The sequence below is a fragment of the Hakea prostrata genome, chromosome 2, assembly GCF_041222555.1.
Source record: "Hakea prostrata isolate BN-2017 chromosome 2, UWA_Hpros_2, whole genome shotgun sequence".
In the NCBI taxonomy this organism is placed as follows: domain Eukaryota; kingdom Viridiplantae; phylum Streptophyta; class Magnoliopsida; order Proteales; family Proteaceae; genus Hakea; species Hakea prostrata.
Window position 1 is genome coordinate 56,780,337 of NC_142601.1, and position 15,118 is coordinate 56,795,454.

At 39.7% G+C, this 15,118-nt stretch overlaps 2 protein-coding genes and 1 pseudogene across 3 annotated transcripts; 2 read left to right on the forward strand and 1 right to left on the reverse strand.

Moving 5' to 3' along the window:
- Nucleotides 1–1,159: 1,159 nt before the first annotated feature.
- LOC149025107 (shikimate O-hydroxycinnamoyltransferase pseudogene) lies at nt 1,160–2,751 on the reverse strand (annotated as a pseudogene). Its single transcript, XR_016171443.1, has 2 exons — nt 2,676–2,751; nt 1,160–2,550 (listed from the first exon to the last, which is right to left on the reverse strand). The product of XR_016171443.1 is annotated as a shikimate O-hydroxycinnamoyltransferase pseudogene (transcript).
- Nucleotides 2,752–3,465: 714 nt separating this feature from the next.
- Nucleotides 3,466–4,876, forward strand: LOC149025108 (shikimate O-hydroxycinnamoyltransferase-like). Its single transcript, XM_089143070.1, has 2 exons — nt 3,466–3,876; nt 3,990–4,876. Exons 1-2 carry the CDS (start codon nt 3,466–3,468, stop codon nt 4,863–4,865), a joined length of 1,287 nt encoding a protein of 428 aa, XP_088999196.1. The 3' UTR covers nt 4,866–4,876.
- A 3,219-nt stretch (nt 4,877–8,095) lies between these two features.
- On the forward strand, nt 8,096–9,246 carry LOC149025109 (early nodulin-93-like). Its single transcript, XM_089143071.1, has 4 exons — nt 8,096–8,544; nt 8,636–8,697; nt 8,797–8,872; nt 9,000–9,246. The coding sequence occupies exons 1-4, from the start codon at nt 8,454–8,456 to the stop codon at nt 9,086–9,088; spliced, it is 318 nt and encodes a 105-aa protein (XP_088999197.1). The 5' UTR covers nt 8,096–8,453; the 3' UTR covers nt 9,089–9,246.
- Nucleotides 9,247–15,118: the final 5,872 nt, after the last annotated feature.

The window sequence follows — 15,118 nt, forward strand, 5'->3', positions numbered from 1 at the left end:
GAATAATCAAGAGGGACCATGGTTCCCCTCAGGGCATAGAACCACCTGTTTTAGAGAGAATCTAAATAAATTTGTCCAACTAAAAGAGGAGAGATAAGTGTCATTTTCCATTTTTTGTTATGCCATGAATTTGCTTTTATTTTTTATTCATTTCGGAAAACATCTAATCATGTCAATTATCAAAAGAGAAAGAAATTATTAACTAAAAATAATAATCTTGTCCCTTTTCTTGTCTCTTGTTTTTTCTCTGATCACCTAAAAAAACAGGATAGTCTCCTTTTCAATCCACACGGAAAGCGAATTGTTGGTACAGCTACTTAATTGGAGACTTGCCACTGGAATGTAGTTGCAAAACCATTGAGATACAATAATGATCGACTCTTCAGTAATTGAGACTATCATAATGTGTAAAATTGTTATAGACTTGCAGGTGAGAGTCATGAAGATGATAAGCAAACCACAGCTTACAAGTAGTCACCATCATCAATTATTTCTTCATTACATTCAATATATAGGATAAATAGCCACCCACAAATTCAAAAACCCGTGGAATTGAGGGTATGTAGTGGCCTGAGGTGTTTGGTGGAGAGAGAATAAAAGTGAAGTGGGTAAGTAAGAGGGAATTGAAAGAATTAGGCGAGTCTTCCTCACTGAAATCCAAGAGATATTTCAAGTACTGAGGTGGGATTCAACTGAAGTCGGTGAATATAAACATTACTGTTGCAGACTTGCTGGTTTGAGTGAATGATCATGAAGATGATAATAGAGTTGAGGCTGGCGCAGGGTACACCACAGAAGACGTGCTCTGGAGCTCCAGTGCCGACCTGGTAGGAGGAACATTTTTTGTGAGGAACGTTTACTTTTTAGGAGGACAGAATGTAATTTGGATGTTAAGAAATTTATTTTATATTGATTAGTTTAAGCCATTAGATTTTATACATAACACCCATTTACCAAGAAATAGATAAAAATGAATGGTGTCTTAAAAGTGAACCGTGCAATTAAGTTGCATGTATAACAGTCCAAATTAAGTGCTGCTCCCATGCAACATTCGCTTGTGTCTAATGATATTCCAATCAAATTGGGGGCCTGGGGCAACTACACACGCATGGAAGGAATACTTTTTTATTTAAAAGAAAATCTGTAACAATATATTTGATACCAATTCATCAAAATACAAAACGCAAACCGTTTACCCAACCAACCCAGACGAGTGAAATTCTAAAACTCATACAAAATCTTTTGAAAGACCGTCATGTGCTCAGATTGCAAAGAAATGGCAAGTAATAAGCTCCCATCCCCAGTGGAGGTTGGTAGGAGGAATGTCATCCCTTCAAAAGGCAACCAAGTGGGCCCAATATAGATAGGTTTTCCCCACCCAAAATCAGTATCATAAATCGGCAGCCGTACCCAACTCGTTATCCAAGCGGGTTGGCCCCCTGGAACAATGACCATCGGATCAGGCTGGAGCTCCAAATAATCAAGGGTTGATCTCAAATACTCATCATCCATCCGCATTAAAGCGTCATGGACCCTTTTCACGGCGTACGTCAATGGATTGTTCAAGAGTTCCTTGGCCACGGCTATCGGTGTCGCAGTAAATAGGACATTGCCCAAGTAACCAGGTGGAAGTGGAGGGTGCAATCTAGACCGTCCATCGATGGGTATGTGAAACCTGGTCTCCTGATCGTCGTTTTGTCCACGTGCCGTGCATACACAACGCCATATGTGTCCAGCCAGCACCTCGTAAGAGCTGTAGTTGCTTTTACCTGTCGTGTTGTCCCCTTCCATGGACTTGGCCTTGAGTATGTTCAGCTGGTCACGGGTAATCTTAGTCATGAAAGGTATGGAATTTCTTGGGGTGTTGGGATCTGACTGAGATTTTATGGTTTCTTGAGGTGTTTTGAGAGAAAGAGGGGATTGGTATTCCACGTGGTGGACCGTCGGAGTTGGTGGGTCCCTGGCTCGCAAGAGTGTCCGGTCGATGAAAGGTGGAACGGTAATATCTAACCGGCGCGCCATTTCAGACCATGAGTTGGTGAAGTGGACACCCGAGAGTCCATCGCCCCCACAATGCTCCATGCTCACACCAAGAGCGACTCCACCACACTTAAAGCGTGTCACCTGTAACAGGACAAGGGGATATGAAGAGATATCTCCAGATACGTAATCAATGGCTGGGACAAGGCAGTTGAGCTCCGCTCTGGGTGTAAAATCCCCCAGATCATCGATGACCCAACTGGTCTCAGCCTCGACAAACAACACTCCTTCTCCATTACAGTTGATCTCGATACGACCATTCTCGTCTCGCCTCAACCTACCAGCCCATGGATAGAATGGTACGAGCACCTTACCCAACGCCTCCTTCAAAACGCCGGCGTCGAAGAAATTGGAAGACCCGTTTGGCCTATAGATGTAAACGGACGTTATGTGAACACTCCCTGCTACCAGATCGGCGTTGGAGCACCAGAGCACCTTCTGTGGTGTATCCTGCACCGGCCTCACCATAGTTGACTCTTTCACTTCTATTGCCAACATCTTCGCTCACACCTGTACATATATATAACATTAATCAACAACCAGAATAGATCAAACATTGGATCTGATCGATCTCTGCATGCATATGGAACGATATATCCATCAGTTTCAACATAGATAGATGAATGGAAACTCACCTGCAACTGAGAGACGAAGTGAAGGGATCCGGAGACTCACCCGCAACCGAGAGACGAAGGAAAGGGTTATCGCCTGTGTCGGCCAAGTGGCTTCTGCATTCTTTCTTTTAATATAGGACACAAGTGGTAGGTAACCCATCACCCTACCTAATTGATGTCCATGCACGTGATATGAGATCAACTATGTCAGTTCCATTACTCCATTTGTCTCAAATTAATTAATTAAAGCTAGTGGATCAACAAAATACGCGTGTCACGTGTCCTCCCTTACCTTGCTATAAGATTCCGTGTGTCCCTTATCAAGTATCATGTCTATTACCCAAACAGAAAAAAGCACAAAATCTTGGATCTTGCCTCTTCTTTTCTATCTTCAACAGAAAAAAGAATAGCCTCGTTTTCAATCCACAGGGAAAGACAATTATCGGCACACTAGAATATATGTAGTAGCAAAATCTGAGTGGTGCGTGAGGGATCTGCTCCAGAATAATTGAGACTTTCATTATCAAAATAATTGTGGTAGACTTGCAGGTGAGTGTCATGAAGTTGATAAAAAACAACAACTAGCTGTCATTTCTTCATCACATTTAAGAGGATAGCCACCTACAATTAATTCAAAAACCTGTGGAACCGAAGGTAGTGGGCCGGGGAGGGGTTTAGTGGAAAGACATAAATTGAAAGAATTAAGTGAGTCTTTCCCACTGAAATCCCAGAGATATTTCATGTGAGGTCTCTCAATTGAAGTCGGTGAATATAAACATTACTGTTGCGCGCAGACTTGCAGGTGTGAGTGATGATGATAGAGGTGAGGGAGTCGATTATGGTGAGGCCGGCGCAGGATACACCACAGAAGGTGCTCTGGAGCTCCAATGCCGACCTGGTGGGAGGAACATTTTTTGTGAGGAGCGTTTACTTCTATAGGCCAAACGGGTGTTCCAACTTCTTTGATTCCAACTTGTTGAAGGAGGCTCTGAGTAAGGTTCTGGTGGAGTTCTATCCATGGGGAGGGAGGTTGAGCCGGGACGTGAATGGTCGTATCGCGATCAGCTGCAATGGAGAGGGAGTGCTGTTTGTGGAGGCTCATACCACTTCGGTTCTCGATGATTTAAAGGATTTTAAACCCTCCATGGAGCTCAACTCTCTCATCCCGGACTTCAGCGACTACGGCGCCGATATTTCTTCTTATCCTCTCGTTGCCGTTCAGGTAAGAATTAAAACAAACAAAAAAGAAAAGAAAAGTAGAACCACAACATACAAAAACCAAAAATCGCATGCACATTATTGATTTTGCTAGCTACTACTTACACTGTTACACAGGTGACACGGTTCGGTTGCGGTGGAATTTGCCTGGGTGTGGCAATGGAGCATTGCGTGGGTGATGGATTGTCCGGAAACCACTTCACCAGCTCTTGGTCTGAAACGACACGTGGCATTGACATCACTCTTCCACCATTCATCGACCGGACACTTTTGCGTTGCAGGGACCCACCAACTCCTAAGTTTCCCCACGTGGAGTACCAGCTCCCTCATCCTTCCTGCATCGAAACGCATTTACCTATCAAACAGTCCTCTGCAAATCCCGACAGGAACGCCATTGAAATGTTGAAAATCACACGCAAGGAGCTTCACATCCTCAAGGCCAAGTCTGATAACAGCTATACTTCCTATGAGATGTTGACTGCCCACCTGTGGCGTTGCCTATGCAAGGCAAGAGGATACCCTGATGATCAAGAAACTAAGTTCTACGTGCCCGTCGATGGACGGTCCAGATTGCGCCCTCCCCTTCCACCTGGTTACCTTGGCAACGCCATATTCGTCGCCACACCGAGTGCCATGGTCGGCGACCTCTTGAACAACCCGTTGAGCTACGCTGCGTCGAAGATCCATGAGAGCTTGATGCGGATGGATGACGAGTACGTGAGATCAGCCCTCGATTACTTGGAGCTACAGCCTAATCCTACGGTTATCTGTCCAGGGAACCACCCTCCATGGATCACTAGTTGGGCGAGGCTGCCGATTTACGACGTAGATTTTGGGTGGGGACGTCCCATATACGTGGGCCCTACTTGGATCCCTTCTGAAGGCCAGACTTTCGTCCTACCAAGCTCCGCCAATGATGGGAGCTTATTGGTTACTCTTTCTTTGCAATCTGAACATATGAATGTCTTTAAAAAAATTCTGTATCAGTTCTAGAGGTTCCAATCCATGCCAGACGATAAGTTTGGGTTGCCTCAATGTTGGGAGGGGAGTTTACTACTGTTCTGTGTGTGTGAGCAAGGCGTTTAATAAATATAAGTAGAATTAGAGCATTAAAAAAAAATATATAGTGTGAGGTTTTTCTTATTTTTGTTGGTAATTACTAATTAGAGTGTGAGGTTATGAATAATTCATTTGTAAGAATTCTTAATTTCATCGATTTCTTTGTAGGATGTCATAAAACCCTAATGGCCCGAATTTGCACATATCCATTCTTACCCTGACATGATTCCGGCCCAGCTTTTTTAACCTACATTTGAGTTACAAAATAATTGGCCCAGAAGAGGTCGGATCGATTGGGTTTGGGTTTGATCTCTGCATGTGGATCGATACATCCATCGGTTTCAAGTATATGCCTGGTGATGACTGATTAATACGAATAATGACAATGATCTAACTGGTTGAACTTGAGTTAGCTGGGCCGGGTTTGGTAACGATCGGTTCATGTCAAACGGAACCACTGCAAACAAACAACCCAAGGCATTACTTTTGGGGCGAAGGAATCCAATCACTGAGGGAAGAAACGTGGTCCCAATAAACTTTGGATAGGCGATCGTGCTTAAATAGGGATGAACCATTACTAACTCGCAAATAGAGACTTATTCCTATGATTGTGCAGCTAAGAAGAAGATTTGCCAATTTATCCGACGGTCGAGAGCAACATGGTAAGATCTATATAAGTTAACAACGAACACATGAAGGAGGTAACTGAATCGTCTCCCTCATTTCTATCTTTTATTTAAGCTCTGCAACTAACCAGAGCTTTACGGTGATGCTTTCATTGACTTAACTATCAAGTGACCCGGGTTGGCCCACTCTCTTTTTGTAGCATCACTGTCCGCAATCCCAGATGCATCACATAAAAATTCACAACTGCAAGACCAAGGGAAGGGGTGAAAATTCGGCCGAGTGGGTTCTCCATTCTGACTTCAATGTGGGACAGATCAATCGAATATAGGCCACCCATGCTTATAATCTTATATCATCATTATCGACCAATAATTCTTTCTTTTACCAAAAGGGAAAAAAAACCAATGATCGTTTTCGGATTTAATAATACTCGTAACTGTCAAGCTATTGTTTTCAATGGGGGGAGATGGAATCAGATTTTTCTCTTTGTTTTTTTGGGTAGAAGATGGAATCAGCTTTCTCGATGGGTTGGATTAGTAGAAAAGACATAAGAGTTGGTGAGACCTAAAACTAGACGAGGGACAAAAGGATTCGAATTTGAAATTTTTTGGTGGACAAAGATTGAGTAAAATCCTGCTTTAAAAAAAAATTAAATAAAAGAGAGAGAAAGAAAAAAAAATTCAAGTGGTATCGATACTAAACACAATTTTTATGTATGTGGTCGGTGGATTCGATTCTGCACGACTATGAGAGGTGAGACTGATTATCAACTATTTTTTCACACAATGAATTAAGATTTTCTTAGTGAAGAGATCATGAATTCGATTATTTCTAATTATATATTATATAATATCTCCATCCTCTCTGTTAAAAAAATATAAAAAAATGAACACCATGGTGTGAGGACTGACATAGTTCTTAATTCAAGTTAATATTGAGTTCTCAACCCATTCCAATCGATACATTTGTGGTATCTTGTTGGATTGTTTATGGTGTTTTGTTAACATATGTGTGAACAATGCATTTGACAAACATGAATAGAATTATCAAAAGAAACTAGTGTGTGATCTTATGATTTATGAATAATTCATTTGTAAAAGTTCTTCCATTGATATCATCGTTCATGATGCAAAGTTATTTTAATATTTTAAATTATTGAGTTGAAAATAAGATTCACTTTGTAATTTCAATATTTTCTATCTTTGGTAGTGGTAAGTCAAAATGCCAATAGTGATCGATGAAAAAAAAGAATACTACTTTTCTATCCACAAAGGAAAAAGAAAGGAAAAAGAAAAAGGTACTTGTCTTGTCATTTTTTTTTTGTTGCCAACCCGATTTCTAATGTTTTGTCCTGATTAATCCGGTGTTCGACCCGGTCGCACACCTGGTTGTGGTGGGTGAGTCTCCCAGCTGAGAATTTTTTGCATCCACAAATTTTCGATACCGGAACCTTGCTTAAGCGGACCAAGCTGTTTACCACTTGGACCAACCCCTGTCATTTAAGTCCGCGAATTATAAGTTCGAATTTAATAAGCCTCAATATTTTTTCATCGATTATTATGCTAGTTGCCTATTTGGAGAGGATGTTTTGTGTCTAAAAGAGGAGCTTTGAATGTAAAGCTATGATACCAATAAAAAGAAATATATTTTTTAAATAAAAATTATTTATTTATTAATTTTAACCCAAATCCTGTTTAGCTCAAGACGTACTTAGGATCATCAAGATCAAAATTCTACTTGTTAGCTTACTATAATTATAGAATAAACGTACAATTAAGCGAAGGAAGTAGCTAGCTAGATTCAAGATTTATCAAAGAAAAAGGGGAAAATGAAAAAAGAATTAGCGAAATTCAAGAAAGATGAGGCATGGGAATTGCTTGGGTGCTACGTAATTTATGCATAATAACAACAACCAACTATCGAGATTAAGATTTCGATCACTCATTTCTGAAAAGTGTATTTTCACATTTTTGAGAAACGGACGGTCGAGATTTCAAGCATTCGCAGCACAGTGTTGGACATTAATTGCACATCACTAAAATCAACCCCAGAGGCATGATTCAACTGTGAAGTATGTGTGAAAAATATTCAACTCCATGTCATCTCCAACCACCTCACCCCTCCTCGAGTTCGTATTGTCTCTATTAACGGAAAATTTTCTATGCTCCCCTGACGGGACTTGTGTTTACCACAAATTAAAGTAAGGCCCCACAAAATTAAAGTGATAATTTTTTTTATAAATATTTTATTATTTTTACTTGTGAGTCCCACATAATTTGTGATTTGTAAAGTGATATGACGGGATGATCCACCTAAAAAACAAAAAAGAAAATTTACAATATTGAATTTGCACGGCTGTAGCAGTGTTTCCGGTAGTAGTTAGATTGATACCACGTGTCATCCCAAGTAGTGCAAGCACTCTGATATTCCAAGCAAAACAAGCAGAGCCCAGGTTCGGCAGTGGAGACCACCGACCCACGGTTTTAAGGAATGCTTTATCGAAACCAATGGCTACCACCACTAAACCCAGGATCTACTCCAGAACTCAGGTTTTATTAGATTTTAGGGAAAAGCAAACAAGATTTTCTCTCGGTTTTCGGCCTTTCGTGTCAGTTAGGTTGGCAGGATTTATCGAAATGAGCTTCACAAGTCACAACTACCAAAACCAGAAACTGTAACAGCAGAAAACAGGTGACTCCGACGTTGGAATTGAAACCTGAAACCATCAAAGTCCCCACACACCTGATACCCATTTCAGATTCATCATATCCCACATATTATAAATTTCCATCCTAGGATTCTCAGCCTGAACTCACTCACACTTATTGCATACTTGCAGTTACAGTTTAATTGCTTCTTCTCCTTCTACTTGTAGATTTCTTCCAAACAAAGATAATGGCGAAAAATGTAGCTCAGTCTGCACTGGAAATTAACGGGATGGCTCCACTGGATCAGAGGCTGGCCATGGCCAAACAATGCTCTTATGGTATTACTTTCTTTCTTTTCCTCTTTCTGTTGGCCCCCTTTTAATATAACCCACAACTTTAAATTTTGTTTCTCTTGGTTGATTATACCAGAGGGTGTGAAGGCTGGCGCAAAGGCAGCCATTGTTGCAGGCATTGCAACTGCAGTTCCTACTGTAAGTGTTTCTTGTTCTTGAATTCTTATGCATCATGATTTCAATGCTTTGTAACTTCCAAGGCCCATGAAGTGAGAGTTGATCTGAACCCAAATGCAGATTGCCAGTGCGAGAATGCTGCCATGGGCTAGAGCCAACCTGAATCACACTGCACAGGCTCTTATCATTTCAACTGGTAATTAATTTCATATTAATCACTCATGAGTTCTTCCCTTATCTTCATTTCCCAATTACAGAGTTTAATTGCATTTCGGCCATGGAATTAACTTGTCTTTTTAATTTGTGCATTCATTGATCTTCAGTGGCCGGTGCTGCTTATTTCATAGTTGCAGACAAGACTGTTTTGGCAACTGCAAGAAAGAACTCCTTCAAGTCCAATATGGAAGCTTAACTTCTCTGCAATTAATTACTAGGTAGAGAGAGAAGGGTAATGGAGTTGTCAGTCTTGAGACCCCTAGCTTCTGCTTCTTGCTAGATCGGTGGTTCTGTTGTGTATGTAAATTTCGCAAAAAAAATAAATATATAAATAAATAAAGACTGGTTTTCATATTTATGGCTTACATGCATCTATGGCATGGCAGTATATACACCTTTTGCGTGAGATATCAATCAACACCATACATGATTATTTATAAAGGGATCTCATGCATGCTTGACTAATGCAGATCCGAATAGTTAAAACCTTTGGTCACAGTGCAAGGTGAAAATATAACGAAACCCGATTAAGCCGGCCGATGGAGCAAGAGCAGAGCGGTTTGATAAGCATGGTATCTTATCGAAAACTATCTGTTTTTGCCACTCAACAACTGGTGTTGGATAATTTCTTATTGGATAATGTTAGAATAAAAATTTATCCAGATAAAACAAAGTATTCAACATTTTTTTTTCGAAAATGGATGATAATCGGTAACCGGATAATCGGAAATTATCTAGCTAGAGTAAAGTATTAAACATTTTTCTTAAAAAAAGGCAGATAATTGGTTTCGGAAAGCGCTAATCAGTAACTTGAAATTGAAAACCGGAAATAAACAAATAAAAAAATGACAATCACCAATGAATAATCGGATAGTTTATCAGATATCCGATTCGACTTCGAATGTCTTCTCTAAATTTTTGTCAGATTCGGATTTGGATGGTGGGATTTGAATTCGGATATTGACATATCCGAGCTGAATCCGATTTATTTATAGGTCTAATAGGAACTCAGTTCAGTTTTAGTTGACTCCCTTTCAATGCGGTCCAAATTTACATTGGATGCCCAATTCGGCTCACCCCTCAAATAAGGGTGTCAATTGCATACCAAAATTGTTTAATCGTATCGAACCGCACTGCACTATTGAACCGTACTGAAATCGAATTTTTTACGTACGATTCCAGTTTCAGGTACTCATTCCGTCGGTATGTATCGAATTGGTACCTTATCAAATTAAGGGATATAAATGTAATTTCACAATGAAAACACTTTACCTTTACCCTAACCATAATTCCCTATTCAATTTTTCATTTCGTCCTTGACCCCTCTTCTTAGATTTTCTTGCTTTATCTCTGTTAATGTCAAACTCTATAGATTATTTGGTCGCAATTTCTTTAGGAACTTAATGAACTAATAACAAAAGTGGCATGGGTTTGTTCATACCAATTTAATACTGAAACTGTACCGAACCTTTTTTGCAAATACCGAAACCGTACCTTATAAATTCCATACGGTACGGTTCTAGTTTTTGGTATTCAAAGTTGGTATGGTACCGAATTACCTAAACCGTACCGATTGACACCTTTACCCTCAAAGAACCGAATTCCATCGTGTATTTACTAGACTCCTTAAAGCATCCCAAATTAATCTTTTGGTCTTTCACGAGGAGTGGACATATACAAAGAGGGTACGGCTGACCACGTTGAAGCTTGTTTCCGACCCACTTATTAAAGCTTACTTATTTTGAGCCCAGCCCACTCGAAAGAAGCCCACAGTCACCTTTCCCCCTTAATAATGGTCTTCGCCTCCTGCTAAAGTGAACCATGGGTAATGCAATCGCCGACTAGTTTTGAAGCCCAATGAAACAATTGGAGAACAGCCCATATGAAGGCCCATAGAGAATAAGTAAGGCACAAGGGCTGTTAGCCCACACTAAGTCGTTCTCGACCTTTCTCGCCACAATAGATAGTTGGATCCATCAAGCTGTACAGAAACCAGGGAAGAAAGGCTCGCGAGTGAAAAAAGTGTTGCAGCCATGGTTGAGAGGACGATGAAAGAAGGAAGATAAAAGTGTATATATATATACATTTTTTAAATCTGAGGTTCATCCAAGTCAATTTATGTACACGCCGACTGTTGGAATATGCTCTTTGAGCATGAGTGAATGTGAATGAAAATCATTCATATAAAGAGTTTGTGGAAATAAATGAATTTGTGAAAATAAGTGCATGGAATACCAATGGACTATTTGGTAATTCATTGCACAAGGAGAGGTCATGAATGAAGGGTTATGGGAATACCTATGGACTATTGGGTATTTCATCTCCCAAGGAGAATTCATGAATGGAGGTTATGGGACCTTCTATTTCCTAACAACAAAGTTCTCATTTCCCTAAAATAATTATGGAGGGTTTTGGGGATTCTTGATTTCCAAGAAACTTCTCGTTTCTAGCTTGGTTATTAATATAAGTTTTTCATGTCCATAACTTAATTCATTAAGTTTGGGGAATAATGATTATGTCTTTTCATCTTTCAAGCTAGTTAAAGAGACATAGAATTCTTCTATAAATAGGGATCCCCCCTTGGTGAAGATAGGTAGCTATGTTGTGTTTTCTTTTATGATTAAAGAAGAATGCTAAGTGTGTTTAAGGGTTTTCTTAAAAACGATTTGTGAGTGTTGTCAATGGTTTGAGTTTGGCTTCGAGTTTGGTTTCATGTTTGAATCATGTGGTGATAGAAGGAAGACACATGTCAAGTTCGTCGTTGCGATATACTTTATGCTAAGTACATCGTTGTTCGTCGTTGTATCCTGGGAGACAGACGTCCGTTGAATCCTCAAGCACACTGTGGAGAGGACGAATTTGTTTTAAGGAAAGCGTCTGACGCGCCTCGACAGTTTTCCTTTACTCTTCTTTTTCGGTTCAAGTTCTGTTTTTTCGGATCTTCTCTTAATTCTTTGTTCCCTCATTATATTATCAATTTTGGCTAACACCGACTACATCGATAGTTTTTATATATAATTTAAATATACAACAGAGTTTAGCCCTTGGCTTCAAGGAGACTCAAACCCTATTCATACCATGAGACGTTGGTCTTTTGTCAACTAAAGCAGTTTTTAAATTCCTACCTCTGTGAATTTGCTTGTATTTAGGGTTGAAGTTGGTCCTACAATTTTACAAATTGATATTGTATCATTTGTATTAGTTTTGTATCAAATCAATACTATAGCTCTATCTATCTAATACCATTAACATACTGTTGTGCATAAATACGTACACCAAGTATAATGAACTGGGTTTGAACCCGAGTAAACCCTTCAAGTAAGCTTAGCTGGGGGCTAGATGTAGACCAATCCTCGATACACTCAACCAAATCATGTTGAGTTGTTCAACTCTAAAGGGAAACCCCTCGAACAAATTTGAGGAGGAAATCTCCCAAGTTAAATTGGAGCCCACAAAGAAGATACTGAACACACACAGTGGTGTGACCTTTCTTCTACTATCTTCCTTGGGATGCATGAACCCATTTTGCCTGCCTGAAGGAGCAAGAGACTATCAAATGTAGCCTATGAAGCTAGAGTTCGGATTGGCAACTGTGACAGGGAGTACAAAGTGCTCTCCGGACGCTTGCCGACTCCGAATGTAAGGGAGCACAGGGTATCACTGTGTGGGTCTCACCCTCTTTATCTTATTTTATTTTTTTAATTATTTTTCATTTGTAGTTCTTACATGATTTTGTGGTTGAAAAATGTAAGGGGAGAGCACAAACCGTCAGGGGAGATGATCCAGACTCTATGAAGCTATGCCTATTGTCAGCAAACAATAGGACACCATGAAGCTTCCATTTTTATGACATGGCACTTCAAGGAAAGGATCACTACTATGTGGACAATCCGATGGTTATCAAACATTAAGTTCAAATATAAATGTCTTTCATCTACCACATTTAATGGTAATGCTCATTTACTCCAACAACTTTATTTAAGTCTCACTACTTGAACAACTTTTGAACCCTAGCACAAGGTGGAGTTGTAATCGAATCTAACTTAACCTTTGGAGTCGTCATCCTGGCCACCTAAGTAGACCCGTACTCACCCTTCTTTGTTCGCAAGAAACCAAAACCGACCGGAGTTAAGTGTGGATTGTTGAAAGGATACTGTGTATACCAAATAAATACTTTACCGGTTTCTGTGAAAAAGACAACCGTTTATACTATTCACTGAAACCATTGTTCATGGTTGAACTTATGTTTCCCCACCTCCACATCTTTGCTGGTTTTTTTTGTTTGATATACTAGAACTAGGTTGTAATAGAGGTTTCACTTTATAATAAATAAATCTCTTTCTTACAAAAAAAAAAAGGTTGAACTTATGTAGAGGGAATTGAATGTAAAATTACTCACTGTTTCATGGAGAGTAATCATGTAGCAGACTTCTTAGCTTCTTCAACAATAATGGAGCGAACATCATCGAATGTCCAGAGTTGGCCAGCAATAGTGTTGTTACAAAAAGGAAAAGATACATTGGGCTTGCCTAGATTCCATTTACAGTTTCCTGCATTGAACGGACCTCATACCTATCTACTTCACTTGCATTGAAAGCTTCCAGCAAGAGTGCATGGGTGAGAAAGCAAAATTATTACCTTTGCTTTCTTAACCTCTTAACCTCTTGTTATTATTTCAAATGAACATTCAAAGCATGACAAGCTTTTAGTAGGTTAACTAATTAGTTTTGAGCTAAAATAGATATGCTTTGACGTGGTGACAGTCTTCTATATAGAGACGGTAAGACCAAAAAAGTCTGATTGAACCCAAATTCATTGAAGTCTGACTGAGACAAGCCTGGGACCAGGTTCTTGTGATCCTGAACAAGAACTTATTGCATCTTTGAGGCCTGGCCAAAGGTCTATTGGGATATTTTTGTTGAAACTTTTTAAGGTGGATTCTGTAGTATAACAAAGTGCCCTAGAAATAAGTTATTTAAAGTTGGTTGGAGTCTCTGTAGAATGAAAAAGATGTGTTGGAGTTGATAAAAGGAAGTGAAAAATTAAAGGTGGGGAATTTTATCATTGTGATGACGTTAGCCAAATCCTTAGCAGTTACCACCACTTCACGTGCATGCAACCCACAAGCACAGACACGAGAGAGAGAGAGAGAGAATTCAATCTTTGCTTTCCAACTTTAAATAACAACTCCAGTTACCTGTAAATCTGCTCATACGTGTAACTAAATTAAAATATAGTAACAGATCCACGGCCACCCCTTGATAATAGGAACAACTTTGTCTTTGTGAAGTTTCTTAGAACCTGAGTTCATATATAATTATCTATCTCAATTAGATTTAGTAACTCTAACCCCTATGATTTCCAAGACTAACCTGTGGGCTAGATTCCAAGTAAATTGATTTGGAAAGTAATTTTATGTCTCTACTATTATTTACATGTATCTGTCTCTCTCCCATATGGGAAAGAAAGCGATAAAATCATGGAATACTACTATAGACCTCTTGAACAGTGTCTTGTTTCATAAATTTGGGTTTGTGAAACTTGAACATCATGAAGAACCAGAGTGCCACAAAAGAAAAAGATAGGTGAAGATCATAAGAGATCGAGATATATATCTAAGTTTAGGGTTTCAAGGGAGAAGAAAAACCATCCAAACACTACTCTGGGGGGGGGGGGGGGAGAGAGAGAGAGACACAGAGACACAGAGAGAGAGAGAGAGGGGGGGGGGGGGATGGTGTACGTAAATGACAAATGAAACCTTGGTGTTGGGGTATAGTGTCATGGTCCTGCATGGCAGCATTTCCCAAGGGGAATCGAATCAACCCCTTCCTTTTTGCTTTTTTACAGTTTGCCACGGCCATCTTTAACGGCACCCAAGAAAATGGTAGGCAGATCTTCTTCTGGTTTTGAAATTTTCATAAGAGAGATGTGGGCTGTCAGCTTCTAAGCTTCTTTCACTTTGCAGACGAGAAAAGCAAAAGAGCAAGAGAGAGAAAGAGCTATTCAAAATGAATATATGAATAAACGAGAGAGGGTCAGAAAAAGGGTAAAGAGGAACAATATTAATGACAGAGAGGAAACCACAGAGAAGTGAAGGAACATGAAAGAAAAGAAAAAAGAAAAGATGGTCAAATATAACCTCGAAGACTCCTCTTCCATCATCAGCTTCGACTATCTTTATCGAAACTCACCATTTCCTTTCCTTCCTTTGTTTTCCCTTTTTGAA